This window comes from Prionailurus viverrinus, chromosome A2 (assembly GCF_022837055.1).
Source record: "Prionailurus viverrinus isolate Anna chromosome A2, UM_Priviv_1.0, whole genome shotgun sequence".
NCBI classification, from domain to species: domain Eukaryota; kingdom Metazoa; phylum Chordata; class Mammalia; order Carnivora; family Felidae; genus Prionailurus; species Prionailurus viverrinus.
The window spans coordinates 104,982,498-105,009,053 of NC_062562.1; the positions used below are offsets into that span (position 1 = coordinate 104,982,498).

General features: G+C 37.3%; 1 protein-coding gene across 6 annotated transcripts in view; it reads right to left on the reverse strand.

The window, feature by feature from the left end:
* THSD7A (thrombospondin type 1 domain containing 7A) overlaps window positions 1–26,556 on the reverse strand; it is a 463,937-nt gene that overhangs the window by 21,302 nt on the left and 416,079 nt on the right. For all 6 annotated transcript variants that reach the window (XR_007150223.1, XR_007150222.1, XM_047849263.1 and 3 more), the window contains 8 exons: window positions 26,102–26,235; window positions 21,055–21,208; window positions 19,269–19,413; window positions 17,847–17,962; window positions 13,460–13,577; window positions 13,084–13,229; window positions 12,091–12,265; window positions 7,277–7,450 (listed from right to left, as the gene is read on the reverse strand). Coding sequence is in view for 4 of the 6 variants with exons in the window: in XM_047849263.1 (XP_047705219.1) it covers window positions 7,277–7,450; window positions 12,091–12,265; window positions 13,084–13,229; window positions 13,460–13,577; window positions 17,847–17,962; window positions 19,269–19,413; window positions 21,055–21,208; window positions 26,102–26,235 (1,162 nt within the window). In the remaining 2 variants the exon portion in view is untranslated. The remainder of the gene's footprint in view (window positions 1–7,276; window positions 7,451–12,090; window positions 12,266–13,083; window positions 13,230–13,459; window positions 13,578–17,846; window positions 17,963–19,268; window positions 19,414–21,054; window positions 21,209–26,101; window positions 26,236–26,556) is intronic.

A 26,556-nucleotide genomic window follows, 5' to 3' on the forward strand; every position in this document is an offset into this window, starting at 1 on the left:
GTTCATGAATTCAAGCCCCGGGTGGGGCTGTGCTGACAGCTCAGAGCCTGGAGCCTGCTTTGGATTCTTTGTTTCCCCTCCCTCTCTTTGCCCTTCCCTCACTGTGCCTTGTCACTCAAAAATAAATAAATACTAAAAAAACAAATCTGTTCACATTAGGAAATGCTCAGCACGGTGAGTGTAGTTATCATCTGTCACAATACAAAGTTATTAAAATCTTACTATATTCCCTCTTATCCCTCTGACTTATTTATGCTGTAACTGGAAATTTGTAACTCTTAATCTCCTTCACCTATCACTTACCCTGGCAACTACTAGTTTGCTCCCTGTATTTATGAATCTGTATCTGTTTTCTTGTTCGTTTTGTTTTCTAGGTTCCACATATGAGAGTAATCATATGGTATTTATCTTTGTCTGACTTTAATTATACCCTCTAGGTTCACCCACATTGTCTCAAAAGGCAAGATCATATTCTTTTGTATGGCTGCGTAATGGAATATTGCACACACACACGTGTGTGTGTGTGTGTGTGTGTGTGTATTATACCATATATTTATCCATTCATTTATTGATGGACATTTAGCTTGTTTTGCTCTTGTAAATAATGCTGCAATAAACATGGGGTGCATAGGTCTTTTTGAGTTAGTGTTTTTCTTTTATTTGGGTAAATACCCAGAAGTGGAATTACTGGGTTATGGTAATTTTAATTTTTTGAGTAACCAACATACTGTTGACCACACTAACTGTACCAATTTACATTCCCATCAAGGATGCATGAGAGTTCCTATTCTCCACATCTTTGCCAACATGTATTTCTTAGCCATTCTGACTGGTGTGAGGAGATACCTCATTGTGGTTTGGGTTTCCATTTCCCTGATGATTAGTTGAGCATCTTTTCATGTTGGCTATCTATCTGTGTCTCTTTCTTGGGGGGAAAAATGTCTATTCAGGTCCTTGCACATTTTTTAGATTGTTTTTGGTGTTTTGTATAATTTCTTTATATATTCTGGATATTAACCCCTTTTTGGATTTATAATTTGCAAATATCTTCTCCCATTCAATAGGTTCCTTTGTTGTTTTGACGACAGCTTCTTTCTCTGTGCAAAAGCTTTTCATTTTAGTGTAGTCCCAATAGTTTATTTTTGCTTTTGTTTCTCTTTCTGGACATTTAGAAAAATGTTGCTAAGGCCAATATCAAATGACTGCCTACTTTTATTCTAGGAGTTTTATGGTTTTATGTATTCTATTTATGTCTTTAACCCATTTGAGTTTATTTTTGTATGTGGTGTAAGAAAGTGGTCCAGTTTTATTCTTTTGTATGTAGCTGTGCAGTTTTACCGGTACCATTTATTGAAGAAACTGTCTTTTCCCTATTGTATCTTCTTGCCTCTTGTGTACCAGATTAATTGATCATGTAAGTATGGGCTCTATTCAGTTCCATTGATATAGGTGTCTAATTTTGTGCCAGTTCCACATGTTTTTGATTACTATAGCTTTGTAGTATAGTTTGAAATCTGAGATTGTGCTGCTTCCAGCTTTGTTGCTCTTTCTCAGGATTGCTTTGGCTATTCAGGGTCTTTGTGATTCCATATAAATCTTAGGAGTATTTGTTCTAGTTCAGTGTAAAATACCATTGGTACTTTGATAGGGATTATATTTACTCAGTAGATTGCTTTGGGTAGTATGAACATTTTAACAATATTTTCCTAATCCATGAGCATGATAGATCTTTTTATTTATTTGTGTAGCCTTCAATGTCTCATCAATGCCTTATTTTTTTTAGTGTACAGGTTTCCACTTCCTTGGTTAAGTTTATTCCTAGGTATTTTGTTCTTTTTGGTGCAATTATAAGTGGAGTTTTTTTTTTCTTTCTGCTACTTTGTAATTAGTGTATAGAAATGCAACAGGTGTCTACATATCGATTTTGTATCCTGCAACTTAACTGAATTCATTTATTGTAATAGTTTTTTGGGGGAGGTTTTTCTATGTATAATACCACATCATCTGCAAGCAATGACAGTTTTATTTCTTCCTTACCAACTTGCATGCTTTTCTTTTTATTGTATGATTGCAACATCTAGGATTTTGAGTACTACACTGACTAAAAGTGGTAAGAATGGATAACATCCTTGTTGTACTTCTGTTCTTGATGGTGAACAACTAAGAGCTTGTCTGAGTATGATGTTAGCTGTGGGTTTGTCATCAATGGCCTTTGTTGAGACTCACTTTGTTGAGTTTTCATCATGAATGGGTGTTGTATTTTGTCAAATTCCTTTTCTGTATTGAGATGATCATGATTTTTTTCTATTTTGTTTGTTAAAAATTTTAATGTGAAAATCATAGTAATGTGCCTGATTATTTCTTCGCTTTCAACTATTAAGCTTCGGATTACACTTGGGCTGGAACCTTCTTTACCAGGTTGGCAATAGTGAGCATCCTTGCTTTGTTAGCAATTGCAAGGGAATGTCTCTAATGTTTTCCCTGATATTATCATGTATGCTGTTAGTTTTTGTAGATATCATTTATTAGGTGATTCCCTTCTAGTTCAAGTTAAATTGGAAGTTTTCATTGTGAATTAAGGTTGCATTCTACAAACATTGTTTCAACACATTTAAAAATCCTATGACTTTTTTTCTGTTGGTATGACTTACATCATGATTAATTATGGTATTAAGGATTTGGTTAGATAGTAATCTTTTATGATTTTGACATCTATTTTCATTGGTGACATTATTGACTAATTTTACTGCTACACTCTCATGGAGCAGGGAGGATTTTCCTTATCTTTTTTTCCCACACAACTTTTTTTAAGATGTCACATAAAATGGAGTTGTTTATTCCTTTAAATTTTGGTAAAACTCCATATAAAGTACCAAAACTGAAACATGAAGAAATAGACAATTTGAACAGAGCCATACCCAGTAAAGAAATCAAATTAGTAATCAAAAATCACCCAAAAAACAAGAGTCCAAGGCCAGATGGCTTTCCAGGGGAATTCTACCAAACATTTAAGGAAGAGTTAATACCTATTCTCTTGAAGCTGTTCCAAAAAATAGAAATGGAAGGAAAACTTCCAAAAACTTTCTATGAGGCCAGCATTACCTTGATTCCAAAACCAGACAGAGACCCCACTAAAAAGGAGAACTATAGACCAATTTCCCTGATGAACATGGATACAAAAATCCCCAATAAGATATTAGCCAACTGGATCCAACAATACATTAGAACAATTATTCACCATGACCAAGCAGGATTTACCTGGGATACAGGGCTGGTTCAGCATCTGCAAAACAATCAATGTGATTCTTCACATCAATAAAAGAAAGGACAAGAACCACATGATCCTCTCAATAGATGCAGAGAAAGCATTTGACAAAATACAGCATCCTTTCTTGATAAAAACCCTCAAGAAAGCAGGGATAGAAGGATCATACCTCAGGATCATAAAAGCCATACATGAAAGACCCAATGCTAATATCATCCTCAATGGGGAAAAACAGAGCTTTTACCCTAAGGTCAGGAACAAGACAGGGATGTCCACTCTCACCACTGTTATTCAACATAGTATTGGAAGGCTTAGCCTCAGCAATCAGACAACACAAACCAAAGGCATCTAAATTGGCCAGGAGGAGGTCAAACTTTAACTCTTCGCAGATGACATGATACTCTATATGGAAAACCCAAAATATTCCACCAAAAAACTGCTAGAATCGATTCATGAATTCAGCAAAGTTGCAGGATATAAAATCAATGCACAGAAATCGGTTGCATTCCTATGCACCAATAATGAAGCAACAGAAAGAGAAATCAAAGAATCGATCCCATTTACAATTGCACCAAAAACCATAAAATACCTAGGAATAAATCTAACCAAAGAGGTGAAAAATCTATACACTGAAAACTATAGAAAGCTTATGAAAGAAATTGAAGACACAAAGAAATGGAAAAAGATTCCATGCTCCTGCATAGGAAGAACAAATATTGTTAAAATGTCGATACTACCCAAAGCAATCTACATATTCAATGCAATCCCTATCACAATAACATCAGCATTCTTCACAGAGCTATAACAAACAATCCTAAAATGTGTATGGAACCAGAAATGACTCCGAATAGCCAAAGCGATCTTGATAAAGAAAACCAAAGCAGGAGGCATCACAATCCCACATGTCAAGCTGTATTACAAAGCTGTAATCATCAAGACAGTATGGTGCTGGCACAAGAGCAGACACTCAGATCAATGGAACAGGATAGAGAACCCAGAAATGGACCCACAGTGTATGGCCAACTAATCTTTGACAAAGCAGGAAAGAATATCCAATGGAATAAAGACAGTCTCTTCAGCAAGTGGTGCTGGGAAAACTGAACAGTGACATGCAGAAGAATAAACCTGGACCACTTTCTTACACCATACACAAAAATAAACTCAAAATGGGTGAAAGACCTAAATGTAAGACAGGAAGCCATCAAAATCCTTATGAAGAAAGCAGCCAAAAACCTCTTTGACCTTGGCCTCGGCAACTTCTTACTCAACACATCTCTGGAGGCAAGAGAAACAAAAGCAAAAATGAACTATTGGGACCTCATCAAAATTAAAAGCTTCTGCACAGCAAAGGAAACAATCAGCAAAACTAAAAGGCAACTGACAGAATGGGAGAAGATATTTGCAAACGACATATCAGATAAAGGGTTGGTATCCAAAATCTATAAAGAACTTCTCAAACTCCACACCCAAAAAAACAATAATCCAGTGAAGAAATGGGCAAAAGACATGAATAGACATTTCTCCAAAGAGGATATGCAGATGGCCAACTGACACATGAAAAAATGCTCAACATCACTCATCATCAGGGAGATACAAATTAAAACCACAAAGAGATATCACCTCAGGCTAGTCAGAATAGCTATAATGGCTAAAATAAACAACTCACCAACAAGAGATGTCGGCAAGGATGCAGAGAAAAGGGATCTCTTTTGCACTGCTGGTGGGAATGCACTCTGGAAAGCAGTATGGAGATTCCTCAAAAAATTAAAAATGGAACTATCCTATGAACCAGCAATTGCCCTACTAGGTATTTATCTGAAGGATACAGGTATGCTGTTTCAAAGAGGCACATGCACCCCAATGTTTATAGCATCACTATCAACAATAGCCAAAGTATGGAAAGAGCCCATCCATCGATGGATGAATGGATAAAGAAGATGTGGTACACACACACACACTGGAGTATTACTCAGCAATCAAAAAGAATGAAATCTTGCCATTTGCAACTACGTGGATGGAACTAGAGGGTACTATGCAAAGTGAAATTAGAGAAAGACAAATATCGTATGACTTCACTCATGAGGACTGCAAGATACAAAACAGATGAATATAAGGGAAGGGAAGCAAAAATAATATAAAAACAGGGTGGGGGACAAAACATAAGAGACTCTTAAATATGGAGAACAAATACAGGGCTACTGGAGGGGTTGTGGGAGGGGGAATCGGCTAAAAGGGTAAGGGGCATTAAGAATATACTCCTGAAATCATTGTTGCATGACATGCTAACTTGGATGTAAATTTTAAAAAATTAATTAAATAAAAATACAAAAAAAAAGTTTGGTAAAACTCAAAGCCATTTATGTTTTAGTTTGTTTCATGTATAAGTAAATATTTGATACACTTGAGTTTTTAATAGTTACATAATCCATAGTTTAGATTCTGTACCATTCTTGATAAATTATAAAATTTAGATTATCTTGAAGTTTCTATATTTATTAGGAAAATTTATTGATAATTTTTATTTTTTTAAGTTTATCCATTTTGGGGGGGCAGAGAGAAGGAGAGACAGAATCCCAAGTAGGCTCTACATCATCAGTGCACAGCCCTACATAGGGCTTGAATTCACGAGCCCCTGAGATCATGACCTGAGCCAAGATCAAGAGACGCTTAACTGACTGAGCCAGCGAGGCACCTCTAGTCATAATTTTTAAAACTCTATATAATGTAGTAATTATTTTGCTCTTTTTTCCTGATTTTTTCCATGAGGTGGAAAAGTTAGTTAGTTTAGTTAGTTTGGTCAACTGTTGGTTGTTGATTATTTTGTTTGTTTTCTATCTCACTGAATTTATATTTATCTGTATTAGTTACATTCTACTTGAGTTTAATGCTTAGCTCATTTTAATCTTTTCTACTCCCCTATTTAGGCATTTCAGGCTTTAAGTTTTCTTGTAAGTACTTTTGTGCTAAATCCCACATACCATTTGATGTGTAACGCTCTACAAGTGTTGTTTCAAGTTTTTACTGCTGTGTGCATGGTGACATTTCTTTCGCAATTGCTGTGTTACTGATTTCTAATTTTATTTCGTTGTCATTTGGGGGTGAACAAATTTTTCCTTGGGTCTGTTTCATTTATTGTAACCCCTGACTTTTCTCTACTTCATTACCTACACCCTCCTAGGACATAGGGAATGGTTCATCTGTTTGGTAAATTAGGGAAGATTCAACTGACAAGGTGCATAATTATACCTAATTCTTGGGTTAAGTCATCTAGCCCATTTGGCTTTTATTCTAAGCCTTCTTCACTAACATTCCAAGCTCTTGTCTCTAACTTTTCAGTAAAAAAAAGTAGTATTTTGGCTCCTATTTGCTATTAATTGTCATACTCTTTGTTTCCAAAGACAAACAGGAAGGAGAGGACCTATGTTCTACACTAGATATAAAGTCTTTTGTTTTCATTTAGACTGCTTCTGTGTTCCCAAAGTATGACATTTTAATGCTCTGTTGTTTTTGAAAATGCCATGTACTGTTTATATTGGGTGCATGGCTCTATATGTGTGTATACATTCACACATAGACACATAAACATGTATGTTCATGTGTTATGTCATATTAGTTCTTACCAATACTTTGATTTATCAATTTATAAGAATATAATAAAAATCTCTCATTTTGATGTGGATTTGTAGTTTTTCTTTGTTTCCTTTAACTTAAATAAAGGATATTGTTAGAGTCATACATGATCAGGATTGTCTGAGTGTCCAAATAACGTGCTCTTAATTATCTCGGCCTTCTGTAGCTAATAAAACTGTGAACCATTTTTTACATTTCTTATCTAATTTTTGAAGGGTGAGAGATTTTTCTTCTTGTAACTTTTTAGAATTCAGAATCCTACTCTTAATTCTCAGTCTTAAGAGGTCTTAGAAAATTTACTTATTGAACAGAAAATTCTGTATCTTACGCTTTTGTCTCTTAAAACTAAATTGAAAAGATTTCATGAATTGCAGCACTCACCATCACATGATTTTGTTTCTAACATTTGCTCTGGGCATAGATGTTGATTTTCTAGTTCCTGTATGATCACAGCTCTGGAACGGACCTGTATTCCACCAAAGCCTAGGTCCTCACCATTCACGCAGGTTATCTGACACAGGCTCCACGAAGACCAGTCCTTCAGATAACAGTCACCTGCAAAACACCGGTTGGTAGTTCATACACATACCCATAAACAGCAGCCGTCCAGCTAGTAATTATATTTCTTCACCTCACCGGGAAATGTTTTTTGGTATGCTAGTCATACATGATATTTATAGGATTTAGATAAGTATTTAATTTTTGCAAGTTTATATGTGGTTTACAAGTGTATATTGATGTTAGTTTTGGAGTGGATGTTGCTGAATAGAAACTACAGCTTCCAGGATCTTGTGCCTTATGATTCACCTCCTCTTAAGAGACAACAAACAGTTGATTAAAACCTACCACCACTCCAGGGACACCTGCATGGCTCAGTCGGTTAAGGATCTGACTCTAGATTTTGGTTCAGGTCATGATCTCAGGGTGGTTGGTGAGTTTGAGTCCCGCGTCAAGCCCTGCACTATTAGTGAGAAGCCTGCTTGGGGTTCTCCCTCTCTCTCTCTGCCCTTCTCCCTCTTTCTCTTTCGTTCATGTGCTCTCCCTCTCAAAATAAACTTTATATATTAAAAAACAAAAACAAAAAAAACCTACCACCATTCTTGACATTATGGTGAAGAGGTTTATTAAGCACTTGGTAGTACTAATGAAAATCTAAATATACATGAAATTTGTCTTGTAGATATGCATAATTTCAAAAACACTTGAACTCCAAGGCTGAGAAAACTGGCATTTATACTTTAGTTTTTCCTATTTCTTGCCAGAGGTGTGAGGGTGAGACATTCAATTGAGCAGCAACTGCAGTAGTAGTAATAATCCTTGTGACTTTATCTGACCTACATCTTCAATCGAATTCTTTTTTTCGATTATTTATTGAAGAATAGGCATGAAAAATGATCACATATTATAAATGTTCAAATTTTCACAGTCTGATTTTATAACTTTGCGGCCAATGCCCAAATCAAGCAACAGGACATTCTCAGAATTTCAGAAACCTTTCTTGTGTGACATATGGAATCGTACCATCTGTATCTGTAAAAAATACTTCACTCATTTATGTTTGCAGGATCCACATGTATTTATGTAGTTCCACTGTGATCGTTAGTGCTGTATTTTACTCCATTATATGACTGTATCATAATTTAGATACCATTCTTTTGATGGGCAGGTGGAGAGTTATACATTATTTCTATAATGAATACTGCTATTGTGAACATCTTAGTGTGAGTCTTTGAACTTATATATGCATTTCTACTGGGTGTGTACTTAGGAGTGGAATTGCTGGGCCCTGGTGTATCCTGCGTTCAACATCTTCAACCATTTGGAGAACAAGGAGGATTTGATGAAATATACCTTTCCTGTATACCCATCCATTCTTCAGGACTGACTGGTGATACTGTACACAGGCTGTAGTAAAATATGATAGACACGAATCCACAGGAATTCTTATCATTTTAATTATTCCAGCCATACCATATGCATAATTCATATTGCCTTATATTATGCTGAAGATGCCTAATATTAGCACAAATTTGCCTGGAGATCTGATTAATGAAAACATGTCTTGTGTTATAATTAAGAAATCTTGGCCAGACGTGAATAACTGGCTAATAGGTATATGTATAACAGTAAAGTGGAGTGATTTTTGTAGACCTTTATTATAGTATGTCATTAATAGTCAATGTCACCCTGAAGTGCAGAAAATTCTACTAAATTTTAGAAGTGTTAAGGAAAAAGAAACTACGAAGCATGTTTAAATACTTTGGGGTTACTCAGTTTTTAAATACATAGGAAAAACTATTAAAATTTTAAATAGTCCTCTCAAGATAAAGGTAATGTAACTACACCCCAGTGATTGCAAACTACATGGAAATAAAACATATCTTTTTTTTTTTTTTTTTTTTACTGGTAGGCTTTATCTCTGTGATTATATCACTTGACATAGTGTATTTTACAACAAAACTCAATAAATCTTTTTTTTTTTTCAACATTTATTTATTTTGGGGACAGAGAGAGACAGAGCATGAATAGGGGAGGAGCAGAGAGGGAGACACAGAATCGGAAACAGGCTCCAGGCTCTGAGCCATCAGCCCAGAGCCTGATGTGGGGCTCGAACTCACGGACCGCGAGATCGTGACCTGGCTGAAGTCGGACGCTTAACCGACTGCGCCACCCAGGCGCCCCTCAATAAATCTTTTAATATTTGTCTGTGAATTATATAATTGTCACCCCGAAAGAATTCATGTCAGGCTTTAAAGGCTGAATAACAGCAAATGACAGTGAGACATTGGGCTTGTACTAAACATACTTTTATGTTTTGACCATATAAACCATTATAATAGTAAACCACACTATGCCTGCAAAAGATAGGACAAGTATATAAAATGCACTTCCTCCTTCAGTATTTTACTTACTTTAAAGCTTATTAGCTCATATGTTGCTAGTTTTCAAAACCCATTATTGGAGAAAACTGGCAACTGGGATGAAGAGATGGTAACTTAGAACAGCAGCCTCCTTATGGGTTTGTAATTAATTTGATTAGAATAGTGTGTTTGTTCTGTTTTATGTTATTGTGGGATCTTGTTTTCCTTTGGGTAACTTAGGACAAATTTCAATCTTGTGTTTATTTATGTTACTATTAGATTAGCACCAGTCTCTCCCATTAGAAGGTAAACTCAATGAGGACAGGGTATATATGTCTCTCAATGTATTGAGCCCTGTGTCTAGCCCCCAGTAACACCTGATAATAATAATAAAATGAGTGGGTGATTGTGCTGTAGGAAGTATAAGAAAACAAGTAGACAAACTCCACAGGAAAGCAGACACGAATTCCTGGCAAGGCTGCTAGTGCTGCTCCGTGTTGTGGTTATCACGATAATCCTATTCATGGCGCTGGAGATTTGGCTCTGGAATAGACAGGCCTTCCAACTTTTAGTTCTGGTGCCTTTTGACTATGTGGCCATTTAGCACATCAAAGCCCAAAGGTTCAGTCCTTGGCTCTGCCCAGAGCCCTTACCTGCTGCCACAGCCTCAACCTTGGTCAGCTGTGAAGCAAAATGATTTTACTGAATTGTATGTGAGAATGTGGACTGCAATCAGGCCAGTTTTTTGGGGGGCGGGGGGAGGGCAGGAAATGGAGTAGGGGAATTGCTGGATCAGGAATAGGTTATTATTAGCAGGTGCAGGAATGTCTAGGAAGCAACACTTAATCGGGGTCTAGAACGTAAGATTTTTAAAAAGATCTTTCTTCATTTGAAGTAGATGAAACTATAAGTACGTACAAAGGCTGTTGTTACGGTTGTGAGGAATGCCCTCAAAATCTAGCATATAGTTCAAAATATCAGGGATTATTTTACTTTACTGCTCTGTTTTAATTTTATTCAGTTCATCTTAATAAACTATAGAAACTGCCAATATTATCATCTCAAATAATTTACTTAAGAATGAATAAACTGATGAGAGAATGAGCAACCCATATTGTAAGCTTTTTACAGCATTTAGAGACCTCAATCCATTAAAATAAACTTTTGAAAATATGTCCTCCATCTTTAAAATTTCCTTAAACCATAACTTTTTTATTTAGGTAGTCTATTTTTGCCTCCAGTCAAAATTTGTTTGCTAAATCCTTATTTTTATTTTTTGGGGATCTTATTTGAAATACTACATTCCTTAAAGAGATCAGTTTTTTTCTTCTCATAATTATAAGCAAAGTGGAGAATAAAAACTTTCCACTGAGGGTGAAATACAGGCCATTTACTTCCAGTCTTATTTCTCTCTCGTCTACTAATAAATTGTTGCCCCCATCTTTCTCAAAGCCTTAGGCTCATGCTTGATGTTGAGCTTATTTTGATCTTCTGTCTACCCTACAGTTCTCTGCACCAAGCCCAACTTCCTAAATATTAGCTTATCACTGTCTTCCAATTATTTCTAAACTATTTGATATACAATATTTGCTTTCTACATTTTACTGCATGAACCCATGTGTCCAACTCTGAATTGTGGTAATTTCTTTCAATATTTTCTTCCATAATATTTTTTTCTCACTCTCGAATGATTTTGCTGGGGAAAGGAGTTTAGGCTCATGACTATTTTCCATCACACTGTGCATATATTCCATTGTCTTCAGACTTTCATTGTAACTAAGAAGAATTTTTTATGATTCTAACTGATTGCCTTCCAGTTGTAAGTACTCGTTTTTTTCTTTCTGCATGCTTTACTAGTTCTCGAGTTTTCTACATTTTGTGTTTTAACTACAGTGTATCTAGGTGTGATTTTGTTTTTGATTCTTTTCAGGACCCAAAGTAAGTTTTCATTAATTACAGGACTTAAATCTTTTGTTAGCCATTTGTGTTAAAACCCTGCTTCTCTCTCTCCTGGAAATCCTAAATAGATACAAATTCCCTTTCATACGTTCCCTGTCAAGCAGGAGCCTAAGGCCTTAACTGCCCTCCTCTGCGGGTGTTAGAACCCCAGGGTGGCAGCAGAGGCCACACGGGAGACCTGGACTTCACCCTGAGTTGGCAGTAACAAGGCAGTAACCCCTGCATCCACGCTATGTATCCAGTTGTTGACACAGATACTACTGAATGAGAAGACTTGCTGACATGCCTTAACTTAGACTAGCAAGTGCAACCTCTTCTCTATCCTAGGTCTAGTAAGAAATGACCAAACTATGAATAACATTTTGTTATTGTTACCTGGGCAAGGCTGGGTGCAGGTCTCCTCGAGAACCATTTTTTTATTACCCTCTATAATGGGTTCAATGTCAGTACAGAATTCTTCATCCACCACTTTGCCGAAATCATCACCTGACCCATCACTCACTACACAAGAAATGTTCCTCGTTCTGGTCCCTTCACCACACTGGGCATCCTAGAACGCAGGAAGAAATAACTAATTAGGAACAGAAAAATAATTCATTAGCAAGCTCATCACTTACAGTCATCTTCTGCACCATTGATCTTGATTTATGAGCAGTTAAAGAAGCATTTGAAACCCTAGAGAAGAAGTCCTGTAGGACACTAGCCATAAAGTATACAATGAACAATTTATTTTTTTTGTAGCCGAAGACAGGCAAATAAATTTTCATTAAAATGAATCTGTCTCCAAATGATTTTAAACACACAGGACAGGGACTGCTGGTTATCAAAACTAATTAAACAGTTAGGAAATAGCAAGGCACCTAAAATCTTTAAGAGGAAACATGTCATCTGTAAGTTCTGAAAAATATTTCTGAAACTAAATCTCTGCAGATAAAGAACACACCTCTCTCTCTGTCTCTCTCTGTCTCTCACTCTGTCTCTGTCTCTGTCTCTGTCTCTGTCTCTCTCTCTCTCTCTATATATATATATATTTTTTTTTTAAAGAGAAAGTGAATGTGAAGAGGGGCAAAGAGAGAGAGAGAATCCTAAGCAGGTTCTGCATTCAGAGGGAAGTCAGACACAGGGCTCTTTTGTGTGACCCTGGGATCATGACCTGAGCTGAAATCAAGAGTCGGATGCTCAAATGACTGAGCCACCAAGGTGGCCCCCCCACACCTTTTTTGAGTAGGCTCCATGCTCCATGGAGCCCAATGAGGGGCTTGAACTCATGACCCTGAGATCAAGACCTGATCTGAGATCAAGAGACAGACGCTTGATTGCCTGAGCCATCCAGGCGACCCTCTATACAACTTCTTGAGATTTGATTACCTGTACTTGGCATAGAGACCACTGGCCATATTGCCATTGATAACAGGGCTTCACTGGGCAAGGCTTAGACTGTTCCATCAGGGCAGGGCATGGTCGTCCATCACCCTGAAAGGGCTGAGTCACTGTTCGTCTTCGGATCATTTTTCCTTTAAGAGATACAAAGTGATGCAAAGTGATATATTTGTGTAAGCATCTATCTTGAAAGAAGGCATCACAGACATTTCTCCTGAGGAGATCCAAGGGACAAGTCTCAGACATTTTGAAAGGAAAGACACTGATTCAACCTTTATGAAAATTATCTGGTAAGCATTAAAGCAAGAGTGATATTTCATATTCCTTGACTATTAATCTAATGCTAATGAAGGTACAAACAAACCTGTGAGGCCACATGTTTGAGAGCATTCTGACCAAGGAGACCAGTCAGAAAGCTGACAGTTTATAGGACATTCCACCATGCAGGATGTGTTCATCTGCCAGTTCTTCTCCAGGCCAAGCTGAAAGGAAAGAGGTAGATCTGTTTTACTGACCTGGAAGGATGGCGTGATGTGTCTTATTATTAGAGGGAGGATGGGAGGAAGAAAAAAATAGTAGTGGGGAGGAGAGGAGAGGAAGAATAAGCAAGATGCATAATAAAATAAAATGGTATCTGGAGGACAAACACCCAAACTTAAAACTATAAAGTTGTTCAACCCACGAGAGTGGGAACAAAGGGCACAGGATGAACGGAGGAGTCCATTTACTCCATATACATTGTTGAACTTTCAGATTAAAAAAAAAAAGTCTTTAAATTTTAGCTAATGCTATCATCATTTTTTTAAGTTAGTTATTTTTTTTATTTTTTTAAATGTTTATTTATATTTTGAGAGAGAGACAGAGACAGAGACAGAGGGCAAGAGGGGGAGTGGCAGAGAGAGAGGGAGACACAGAGTCCAAAGCAGACTCCAGGCTCTGAGCTGTCAGCACAGAGCCTGATGTGGGGCTAGACCTCATGGATCATGAGATCATAACCTGAGCCGAAGTCAGAGGCTTAACTGACTGAGCCACCCAGGCACCCCTTAAGTTTACTTATTTTGAGAGAGAGAGCATATATAATTGGGGGAGAGGCAGAGAGAGAGAGAGAGAGAGAGAGAGAGAGAGAGAAACCCAAGCAGGCTTCATGCTGTCAGTGTGGAGCCCTCCGTGGGGCTCGAGCTCACAGACTGTGAGATCATAACCTGAGTTGAAACCAAGTCAGACTGTTAACTGACTGAGCTACGCTTGACCTCCTAAATTTAAAAAATAATTTTTTTTGAGATAGACAGCTAGTTGGGGAGGGGCTGAGGTAGAAGGAGAGAGAGAATCTTAAGCAGCCTCCATGCCCAGCACAGAGCCCAGTGCAGGGCTTGATCTTGAACCACTCAGGCATTCCCGTTGTTGAACTTTTTAAATAAGGAATGAAAAAAAAGTAGATTTAGTCTCTAAATTGGTTTACTTTCCCTAAAGGAGTAACGAGATAGGTGTAAGCATGATTGCTTCCCATTAGTTAAAAACCAAGAATATCACCAATATATAGATTTATAATTGTATCTTTGGGATATTATTTCTTTTTATGTGTCATGTTAAAACTGAAAAACAAAAGGTTTAAAAGACAAATTATCACTCAAAAATTAATAATATAACATTGAAATAATATTCGATAATAGTTAAGTATGTTATCTCTCTCAAAAGGAAATATGGGTTGCCAGAATTTTTTGATTACGAATATTTTATACGCATTTATTTTTTACAAAGATTTTCTTTTCTAAAACTAATCTCAGCGGCTAACTGAGGTATAATTCACTTATTTCGGTTAGCCTCTCATTAGATTCTGATACTGTGACATTTCATTAGCATTGAGTTCCTTCCTTGTTTAAGCATCCTGCTTTTAAAATATGAGATTTCAAACTCATCTACTTTTATATGCAAACAGTTAAAAAGCCCAAGGTACAAAGTAGCATGAAAATAGAAGTGCTTAAGAGCTTGTTAGGAGACTACAGGTTTTGTTTTGTTTTTAATCCTTGGGAATTTTAAAATGGTTTTTAAAATTTTTGCATGAAAGAGAAGTTTATAGTGTCTATGGTATATAGTAAAAGATGGCCAAAGAAATGTTATATTGTGGTTCAAGTACAGCTCTCAGCTCTAAGTTGTCCACTGAGAGAGGATCAGATCAGTGACTGTATGGTACACATCTCTCCAGGCATTCCTATTATATTCTTCACCAGTAATACTTGACAAAGCTGAGGATTTGGTATGAACATTTTTACCATATCACTTAATTAAGGTCTCAAAAAGTCACTTAAATCATGGGAGGTTGGAGAAAGGAGATTTAAGGCAATTATATGCTAATAAGGATGTGTAACATTTAAGGCAGATAATAGTTTCATGGAGAGAGGGTTTGAATCACAGAATTCAGCTACTATGACTTATTTCACTGCAGAGTTGAAAAGGATGTCTGTTTATAGATCTTTTTGGTATCCAGTGGTAAGACATTTTAACAGTCTACTATGGTTTTTTCTTACATTTATTGTTCCTCTTTTTTTCTTCTTTACTCTCTCATCTATCTAAACATATGTGTCTAACTAAATGAAAAGAAACCTGTTCAGGGATCAAAGAAGAGGAAAGGAGAAAGCAATTACTAGGATTGGATGAATAAATGTCTGAAAAACATCAAAGAAAAAAATGCTATATAAATGCTAGACAGGTTTAACCCTAATTGTCCCCTTTGCTGTGGCGGAATGGCATTATTTCTTTCTGGTTCTTAGGGAAACAGCAAGAGTTAGCTACTGCTGTTGTTCTGAATGCAGGGTTTGCACATGTATTAGTAGGTAGGCAATCAATCCATTATTTAAAAAGATAGCCAGCTTTTCTCAGGGATATTAGTTAATACTACCGCATCCATGGGGATGCATAAACAGGATAGGAGTTGTTTATTCCAATTCCTGTAGAGAGTAGCACTGTACTTCCTAAAGACAGTGATTACTACAATGTTATGATTTGAATCCCTAATTGTTACCACAGTATTCAAACAATGTAACATTAATGCATAAAAGTAACTTTATCTAGGCTCCTGGATAATTAAAATAACAGTTATTTCTCAAGGTTTTACTCACATTTCATTTAAGAAATAAAGGACTCTATTTATACCTCTGTCCTGTAGTCACTTATTTTTTAATTGGTTTTGTATGATTTGGGGTTAGCTTTCACAAAGCTCTCAGCTATTTAATGTATATTTCATTCTGATCCAGGAGGACATTTACATGTACGTTTGCAAAAAAGGAGATATATTGGGACGCGTGGGTGGCGCAGTCGGTTGAGCGTCTGACTTCAGCCAGGTCACGATCTCGCGGTCTGTGAGTTCGAGCCCCGCGTCGGGCTCTGGGCTGATGGCTCAGAGCCTGGAGCCTGTTTCCGATTCTGTGTCTCCCTCTCTCTCTGCCCCTCCCCCGTTCATGCTCTGTCTCTCTCTGTCCCAAAAATAAATAAACGTTGAAAAAAAAAATTAAAAAAAAAAAGAGATATATTAATCAACTGGAAGTATCAAAGCTCTCCAGCCAGCATATGACTATAGTAATGTTCATTAATACTAATGTTATTTTTTATAATGGTTACATTACTTTGATGTTACTAGTTTCAAAACCAAATTAATTCAGGTATAAAATTTATAACTAAAGTATGAATACACTAAATTATGTAATAAGATGGTAGTGGGAGGAATTTACTAACTAAACAACTTGTTTTCAAAACACTTAGCAGCTCCATTCCCATGGACAGATATAAGGAAGTTGTTAGGTCTACATGATAAAGATATCAAATGGATTGATATTATCTCCATCTGGAGTTTTCTCTTAGTAGCTGGAATAATTTACCATGGGCTTATATAGCCCCCAAGATGTGTAGGTAGAAGTCATGGTCACCATGTCTGCTGAACCCTAATGAGGTCATAAGCTCCTCTCTATGTGTTCAAGATCTATTGAGGCTCCTGTTTATCTTGGTTCATGTTTAACCCAGTGGGGTTTAGATGCAGGAGGAGTTAAAACCTGTCAGGAATGTGGGGACCCTTTTGGTATGGAAGTCGGACAAAATAATTACAACATGAAGTGTAGCTTCAGGAAGAGAAAGGCCAACAACTATGTTTCCTCACATTTCATAAGGTCATACCTAGAAATGATGACATTACTTTTATAAATTGGAAAATTAACAGTTACAATTCTCTGCACCTCAAAGATATAATGGCAGACTTCATTCCTTTGTTTGAATTTCAAGCTCTCTCTTACCCAGACCTGAGTACTTAGACTCTCACAGCTGGATATTAGATCCTAATATCAAAATCTGCTACCAAACCACATGCGATCAATGTTTAGCAACAGAGAGAATAAATGATGGCTCTTGGCAGGTGTCCCAGGCAACACAAAATTCACATGAAATTACAAAAGATGATGAGTAGTCTGATTAAGATTTATTGCCTTTATTCACCTTGATTACTTATTGTTCCCCAAGCATTTCTTTCCAAATAGGCTAATTAGCATACCTTTGGGCTCCAAGCAGAACAAAATACAGGAAATTATGTGTAGAAATCAGTAGTTGGACAGTGTTTCTTTTCAAGAGGGTGCTTAACAGCCTCTGAGTAGTATAGAAAACCATCTGCTGGCAATGAGCTGCACTGAGCACAGGTCACTTGGCTCAGCATGAATTGAAATTATTAGGGAAGAATTTACTCACAAAGATATAACACAGTATCCCCTCACCTCTTCACAATATTTCAGGTCAACCGACTTGCCATCACTTCGAACACAATCCAACATCCTTGTTTTAATGCCATTTCCACAAACTGCCTTCTCACTGAGCTGACACGTGCTCCAGTCTGAAAGGAAGGGAGCCCATCAGAACAGAAGGCTATGTATGAAACAGATTTCAAATGAAACTCTGATGACCTGAATCCCATATTTAATTCACAACTGCTTCCTAAGCCCCACAATCAATCATCCCACATGCAGAGCATATGGGTCCCGGCTTTGAACATATCAAGAGTCAAATGGAATTGCTGGGGTTGCACATAGCTATGGGGATTATTCTTGAAGGCAGATGTCTACCTGACAATCTTGACAGCTAGCCTTTTGGTGACAGTGTGAAACTGGCTTTGGCCTGCAGATCGAATGTCACTTAAAAACGTTTTTTTCCTAATAAAAGTAGAAATTTAAATTTTAACATTATTTCAAACAAAACACTATTTCACTTACTGTCCATACTTAGAATGTTTTAAAATATACACTTATTTATTTCAAAATCACTTAGGCCATATCTATTTAATTCTTTTATTTCATGTCTTTTGCAAAGTAATTCTTTCAATCTTTCTTTCCAGGGTAGCATAGCATGTTCCAGAGAATTGTGACTTCTTTGTATCATCAAAGGAAATGGAAGAGAAAAACCTAAGGAGACAAAAAGCCAATCTGACTGCTGTGTGTTAGTGCACAATGTTTAGAGTTTGTTTCAGTGGGAAAATTACTTGGGAAAAATTCCAAAATAAGCTTCAGTGTTGCCTTACATCATATAAACCAGCGCATTCTCTTTTTTCTTAGAATTTGAGCCTATATGGTATGAGAGGAGGGTTATGGGAAAAAATGAAGTCATAATAAGTCTTCTGAAAAAAACATTCATTCTTTTTCATCTGTACCTTTGATAATGCGGAAATGTTTGTCTCTTCTTCATACGGTTTTTTGGTAGCTTAAGATTGCTGACATTTTTACATCAGACTCATCATGCTTATAAACTGCCCCCACACCAAGAACTTCGTCCCAGTATGTTATAGGTATTAAACATCTTCTGAAGAAGAAAGACATCTTTCAATAAACCTGATACTTATGGGAAAGATATGTATCTTTTATTTGCACCTTCCCAAAGTGGGAGGATGTCTTCAATAGGATCATTTAGGCTATGCACAATCAACCTTAAGGGCTCAATGTTTGTGTGATATTTTCATTCTCTATCCTGATGTTTACTGAGAAATAGATAAATATTTCTGTCATTAAATAAAGAATTATCTCTGGGAAAGTAAGAAGCATGTCCAAAAGGGACCCAGATGGAGAGGAACAATACTTACGGGAATACTGCTGAGCTGAAAGGCACAGGATTTGGCCTTTAACTCTGTGATGAGATGACTGTGCACATACCTGTTACATTATAATCATAGTGGAAGCAGTTTTTGTTTAGGTTACAAGGTTCCTTTTCAACGGCATTAGGGCAGGCTCTTCCTTCATCAGCAGGTTGTCTGATGGGATCAGCTGACCTTTGCCGGAAACTGCTTTGATTGCAAGGCTGACAAAGAATAATACAACTCCTCAGAATGGTGAATCCCCAGGCACACAAGAGCTAATATATGAGGGAGAGCACTGGAGCGGGAGTTAGAATTTTTGGGCCATTCTCATTACACCTCAGTGTCGCCATTTATAAAATCAAGTGTTAGATGAGTTTCCGATGTCCCATCTAGCTATAAGATGCTTAAGAGTCTGTGTGTCAAATACCAATCAATACATCCCATCACACATATGTAAACACACACATATGATCATATTAATTATTGTAGATCACTAATACAGAATTTGTAAACAATCTATCTAATATAGTTTCTTGGACCTGAAAAACCATTTTAAGGGTGATTTTAACATATTAGTTATTATAGATCATGAATACAGAAATCTATCTGTCATCTATCTATCTATCTGTCCGTCCATCCATCCATCCATCCATCCATCCTTCCATCCAAGTTTCTTAGACCTGAAAGACCATTTTAAGGGTGGCTTTAAATAACTAGTTTTAGTGACCTTTCTTTTCGTAATGGGCACACATACATGCCCACAAACACAATTCAGCAGTTAAAAAAGACTAGCTTGCCATTCTGTTACTGGCACAGTCTTGTTCTGAAAACATCTGGTTTCTAAGAACAGGAACTTCAGATATGATGCTATGGAATTAGAACAGAAAATCATTTGCATACCCTTATTAAAGAGCTGATTCTTTGTCGCTATTTAACCTGTATCCAAGTCCACCAGCAGCCCTGTTTTGCCCCTGCTCTATCAGTTGGCTGTTAATCAGCACCTTTAATAATGTTAACCCTGAGATAGAAAATTAATCTCAATTTGAAAATATGCATCGTAAATTCTTTGAAACTGTCTTATATTGTATTTCAGCAAATTAATTCCACATTAGATGTATTCTTCCCGTGTTTTTGATGCCATTTTGAAACGTACAGCTTTGCAGAGGTGCCTGCGCTAAGCCACATTTCCTACATGCTCAGTCAGTTCTGTTTCAAATGACTCTTCCCAGGGTCCTGTGGAAGAGCCCCTACGGGCTGTTGAAATCTAGAAGCTTTGTGTGATTTGAAAGTCTCAGCTGGCTTTTCAGGCCCACAGAGACACGGAGTCAGTGTGTGGAAAGAGATTCACTGACACACAGCTTCCTTCTTTCGATTCCCTTTCTTGCCAGGATCTTCTGCGTTTCAGTGTCAATACCCCTGCTGCAGTATCCCCACTGTGTGAAAGATTATTCCAACAATTTAAATAAAATGGATTGGGCAAAAAGCAAGGGATGACAATAACCTGACACCATTTAAGTACCTTTACTAGAGCTTCATTCTTTTTCCCTTTACCTGGAAGGAATCATTATCACCATGGCAGTTTTTAACATGCTGTGTAGTTATAAACTAATCTGAAGGTATTTTGTGCGGGTCTAGGAGGATGGCGGAAGGCATAAAGGTTGCAAGAAGTTGAGCTGTTCTAGTGTGAGACAAAACACTGCTGACTTTAAATGGCATCATCATAGAATGAAGTAGCCAAGAAAACACCCTTGCTTTCATAAGCAATTTGGTTTAGTAATTATTATTTTCTTAGTAATAGCTCTGAAGCTTTCATGGTAAAAAACTGGGTAAACTCTATTTTGATAAATGGTTCATCATCTTACCAAAGTGCATCGGGTCCAAGGACCCCATTCAGATATCACACAATCCTCAGGACACGGTAATTTGCACTCTCTGGAGCCCAGGGGCATCTCTTCTGGATCACAGAGGTAATCTTCTACATGGTCAGAAGGGCCATCCGCTGTATTCTGCATGCATCTACAAGAAAACATATACCTATTCAGTGAAAGAACCAGGACAATTAGAACAATGGCCAACCCATAGGACAGATGGTTCTTCCTAAGACATCATTTAGGTGTTGGAAGGTGGGAAAGTTTGCATTTTATAAATTGAATTCTCCAAACATGAAGACATGAAAGGATCTCTGCCTCCCATAAATACGTGCAGAGCTTCAGTATGATATAAAATCCACACTTGATTGTGTCATCATAATCTTTTACAATTATAGCCACTGTGTGTATTATAAACTCGGTATATAGTCTTCCTCTGAGAGGAGAGGGCCTTTTACACTCATATATGATGTAGCACCTAATGGGGAATGGTCCACAGAGATTCATAGAGGGGTTGTAATTTTGGAATATAATGCACTTTTTTCTTCAGAAGAAAATGGTATAGTCCATAGAGAAGGTAGATTTTATATAATGAAAGATGAGGCATCCTGAACTTTCCTAGTGAGAGGTTTCATTAGGTATTTTCAAAAATAACTGATGGCACTTATCAAGTTGTTTTGTAATTTTAGCCTCCTATATGCTGATAACTTTAAAAGAAAGCCAGAAGTGAGAACAATTATAGTAGTAATAATAATTGCACAGATTCTCTAAATGTGGTTGTTTCAATCTTCCTGTATCTTCACCTTTTTTAGTGTTAGTTTTCTTTTTAACAGAACCAATTCAAACATTTTATTATGTTTCACTGTTTTGTAAGCAGTCGTGGTAGTCTTGTTTACTCATCTCTTGAGGAGCTAATTAACGTGGCTAGTATCAGACTTGACTTTTACAGACGTTAATAATCTCCCCAAGCACTGTTCTAGTAGACGAGAAAAACTTTATCCCTCATCTATAACTCAGAGAGGGTCAGTCAGCTTAATAGGTTAGGGAAGAGAATGCATTGCTGGAACTAAAAAGGCAGGCTTGAGTTCTTCAGCCTCTCAAACCCATTGCAGTGTTTTACACTGTTGGTTAAATTACATTATCAATTATACTTGGAATTTCACCTTTCCCAGGGATTTACAATCAGTGGGGACATGGCATTTTCACAAACCTACTCTGCAGAAACGCCTTTCTATCCAGTACTGCCCAATTTAAGAGAAACGTTGTTTTCCTGTGGGATGCATTTAATGGCTGGAAAACTGCTATTGGTCATGTCTTAGTTGGATTTTTAGTCTGAAAATATACCCATACAATACCACCTACGCATCTTTTTTTTTTTGGTATATTGGATAAAAATAGAAAACCACCACAAAAACATGCAAAGGTAGATATTTGATTTCATCACTGAAGAAAAAATTATACATTTCTTTGGGAGAATTTTAGTTTCCCAGGAAAAAGTTCTATCTTCAATGGCACTGAAAAATGTTCTGTTGACAGGAGCTTTGAGAGGACATGAAGCAGAGTTTAATGCTCAAAAGTTGGATTTGCTGCTAAGAAAAGATTGAATTCACGGTAGGCACTGACACAGCGAACAAGGATTAACTTGCAAAATTACCTATTGATCCAGAGTTAAGGACAGATGTTCAATACTCGATTAAGTACTTATATACATAAAACTACATTTTCACAGGCTTTTCTTCTTTAATTTTTTATTACATAGGTAATTTATTCAGTTTAGGAAAGTCAGAAGAAAAAAAAATCACATGATTCTATCACTCAGAGAAAAGCATTCTTAACAGACTCACAAAATAGGAACAAACTTTACTATTTTGTGCCATTTAAGAAAAAAATTAAAAATACATTATGGATGTAACTTTTAGTGACTATATTCAAATAGCCTCATTTCAAGGTGCCACAATTGCTAAAAAGACCTTTATTGTTGACATTCAGATTCTTTATGTTTTACTTACTTCATTTGGTATTAACCAGCTTTTAAAATCACTCTAGAGTACAGACTAAATATTTGGATCAAGTTTTAAGCACAAAGGAAGGCACTTTGAGTGCATTTGCTTTATTCACATTCTTGGCCTTTCTCCTTTCCACAGGAGACGGAATTATGATGTGAGAAAACTGAACTGTATTAGAAATAACATCATGCAGAACCAAGCTGAAGGCAAAGGGTGGAGCCAGAGGCCTACCACGGCTGTGACAATAAGGGGCTACATTGCAGAGAATTCAAAAGCAACCATAAAAGTAACCAAATCTGTTGCTTTTTATTATTATTATTAATTTTAATTGTCACCATGTGCTGGCAATTCTAAAAATAATGTCCGTGAGCAAATATCCCTTCTGACCATGGAAAATCACTTCGGCCACTTAGTGTATGCTATGCCATACCATCCTAAAAGAGAAAGAATGGGATTGGATAAATTGGAATATGCTGTCTTGGTACATTTTGACCTTAATTATTAGCAGAGGATAAGGTTACAGAGGTTTACTACTCAGTCAGTAACAAAAAGGAACATCATTATGTGATCAGAGATCATAATCAATACTGACCTTCTATTTTCTCTATTTACATTAAAGATGTTTACTAAAAACATAAATTGATCTCAAAAGTTACTTTGATTAAGAGGTATTTGGAAATGGTGAGAATATGTATTTATTAACCAAGAAAAAGCAACATGTACACAGATAGTTGAAGGGAAAGCTGAAAGAATAGTTTCTTTTTTTTAATTAAAAACATTTGTTTCTAGAGAGAGAGAGAAAGAGAGCATAAGTCAGGAGAGGGGCAGAGGGAGAGGGAGAATCTTAAGCAGGCTCCATGCTCAGCGCGGAGCCCAACACAGGGCTCCATCCCATGACCCTGGGATCATGACCTGAGCTGAAAGCAAGAGTCGGAGGCTCAACCGATTGAGTCACTCAGGTGTGCCACTTGTTCTTTATTACGCTTTTTCTTACTAAAAGCCCAACTTGATCAAAAAAACTTTTATAAGGAAAGTATTTTTAAATTTGAAGGAGAAATTTTAAATTTGGAAGGGAATGGTGGAAAATGGAATCTCTGTCTTTTCCTTACATTTCCCTATCATATTACCTCATAGGCCCTCTTCCACCTTTATTAAGTTCCTCAGAAAAATACCTTGAGAGTTCAGAGGGCTTGGGAAAAACAGATAGAAATTATTATTCCTGGAAGCAAAGTTACACATAGTGTGCCAAAGTTTTATGATACGAATGCTAATTTGCTCTACTTTTCTGTTGAGAAATATAAATCTTATTCATGAAAAGTTAGATCATGGGTGACAGTGGGCTTTCTCATAACATAAGTAGTCAAGTTCTGGATGTTTTTACATTTGTCTTTACTGTGTGTCACTCAGAAGGGTTGGAAGAAACTGGTATAAAAAGTGATAAAACAGGGCACCTAGGTGGCTCAGTTGGTTGAGCGTCCAACTTCAACTTGGGTCATCATCTCACGGTTCGTGGGTTCGAGCCCCGCATCGGGATCTGTGCTGACAGCTCAGAGCCTGGAGCTTGCTTCAGATTCCCTGTCTCCCTCTCTCTCTGCCCTTCCCCCTCTCACTCACTGTCTCTCGCTCTCAAAAATAAACATTAAAAAAATTCAGTATAGAAAAAAAGAGTGACAAGAGACTGTGGATTGAATGCCAATTTTGTCACTTTTCTAGATGTGTGTTTTAGGTAAATTACTTAGTAATTCTGAGTCTCCTCTACAAAGTGGAGATAATAAAACCAAATACACTTGTTTGGTAGGGTTCTAGAACCCCTAAGAGGCATATGCAGATACTGTAGGGGCAACTTAATGAGTATAAAACTTGTATTAAGCATTAGGGAATTTGTATGAATATGACAGGATCTCAGTTTGGAGAAAATGATAGAGTTTAATAAAAATGACAGATCAGTAAATGGATCCTTTCAAAACAAAGAGGGGTATACGGGGTACTATAGGGCAACACTGCTCAATAGAACTTTCTGTGATGATGGAAATACTCTATATCTCTGCAGTCTGACAGAACAGCTGTTAGCCACCTCTGGCTATTGAGCACTTGAAATGTGTCTAGTGTGGCTGAGGAAATGCATTCTTAATTTAATTGTAACTAGTTTAAATGTATTTTTTAAAGTTTATTTATTTATTTTGAGAGAGAGAGAGGGAGAGAGGGAACAGGAAGGACAGAGAGAGAGAGGAATCCCAAGCAGGCTCTGTACTGTCAGTGCAGAGCTCAATGTGGGGCTCAAAATCGCAAACTGTGAGATCATGACCTGAGGCGAAACCAAGAGTCTGTCGCTTAATTGACTGATCCACCCAGGTGCCCCTTAATCAGTTTAAATTTAAAGTGTAATAGGGGTACCTGGGTGGTTCAGTCAGTTGATCGTCTGACTTCAGCCCAGGTCATGATCTCAAGCCCTGTGTGGGGCTCTGTGCTGATGGCTCAGAGCCTGGAGCCTGCTTCAGATTCTGTGTCTTCCTCTCTCTCTGTCCCTCCCCTACTCTGTCTTTCTCCCAAAAATAAATAAACATTAAAAAAATTTAAAGTTAAATAGCCACATATGGCTAGTGGCTACCCTACTGGGCAGTGCAGCCAGAGAAGGCTTCCTGGAGGAGAAGAGAATATTCAAAACTTAGCCAGTTTGATGTAAAGGAGCAAGGATTTATAATAGATTATCGTTAAAAAGCAGTAAGAAATATTTTTGGCCTTCAAGAAAAAAGGTATTGGGGTTGAGAAAATCTGCATGAGTTCAGCTTGTATTCAATATGTGAACCTTTCTTTTCACAGGAGCACCTTGAAGTGAGGCTCCTGATGTCAGAAGACCCAGTGTGACAAACTGTTGCTTGAAGCAGATCCCCTTAGAGTTTTCCATGCACTCAGATTCCCTAGAAATAAAACTAATGACAGTTTTATTCAGGAGACTGGGGAGGAGTGAGAGTGGCACACGTGAGATCGGGAGGAGATCGAGCGTTCCTTGTCCACATAACCAGGCTTGGCCTTACCTCACTTTTCGGGTTTGCACACCCTCTCCACAGTTATCTCGCATGTTGACAAAGGTCACTTTGCAGATGCTCCATGGCTCTGTGACCCATACGTACTGGTTGCACTGACTGTGGCAAGGAACGACCTCATACACCTGAAACACACACAATGAATTCTCAGGGATTTCTCCTCAGGGAACCTGATGAGGATATGTGGGGACACTTCACATCACAACAATCATTACATTCTTTTCACTCCTCTCCTTTCTTGTTCATTATTCTAAACTAGGAATATAGGAAATCTGAGAGTTAGAGTAGTGATGGGCAGGGCTAGCGGTGCTGTCTTCTCTTGATCCGGTTTGACATCACAGGTGCAGATCTGATCAGGTGGAGCACATGAGACCCATTACACACTGTCCCATACTGACCCACACCACACAGCACTGTGATTTCATGGGCCATCTGTCTTGTTCACA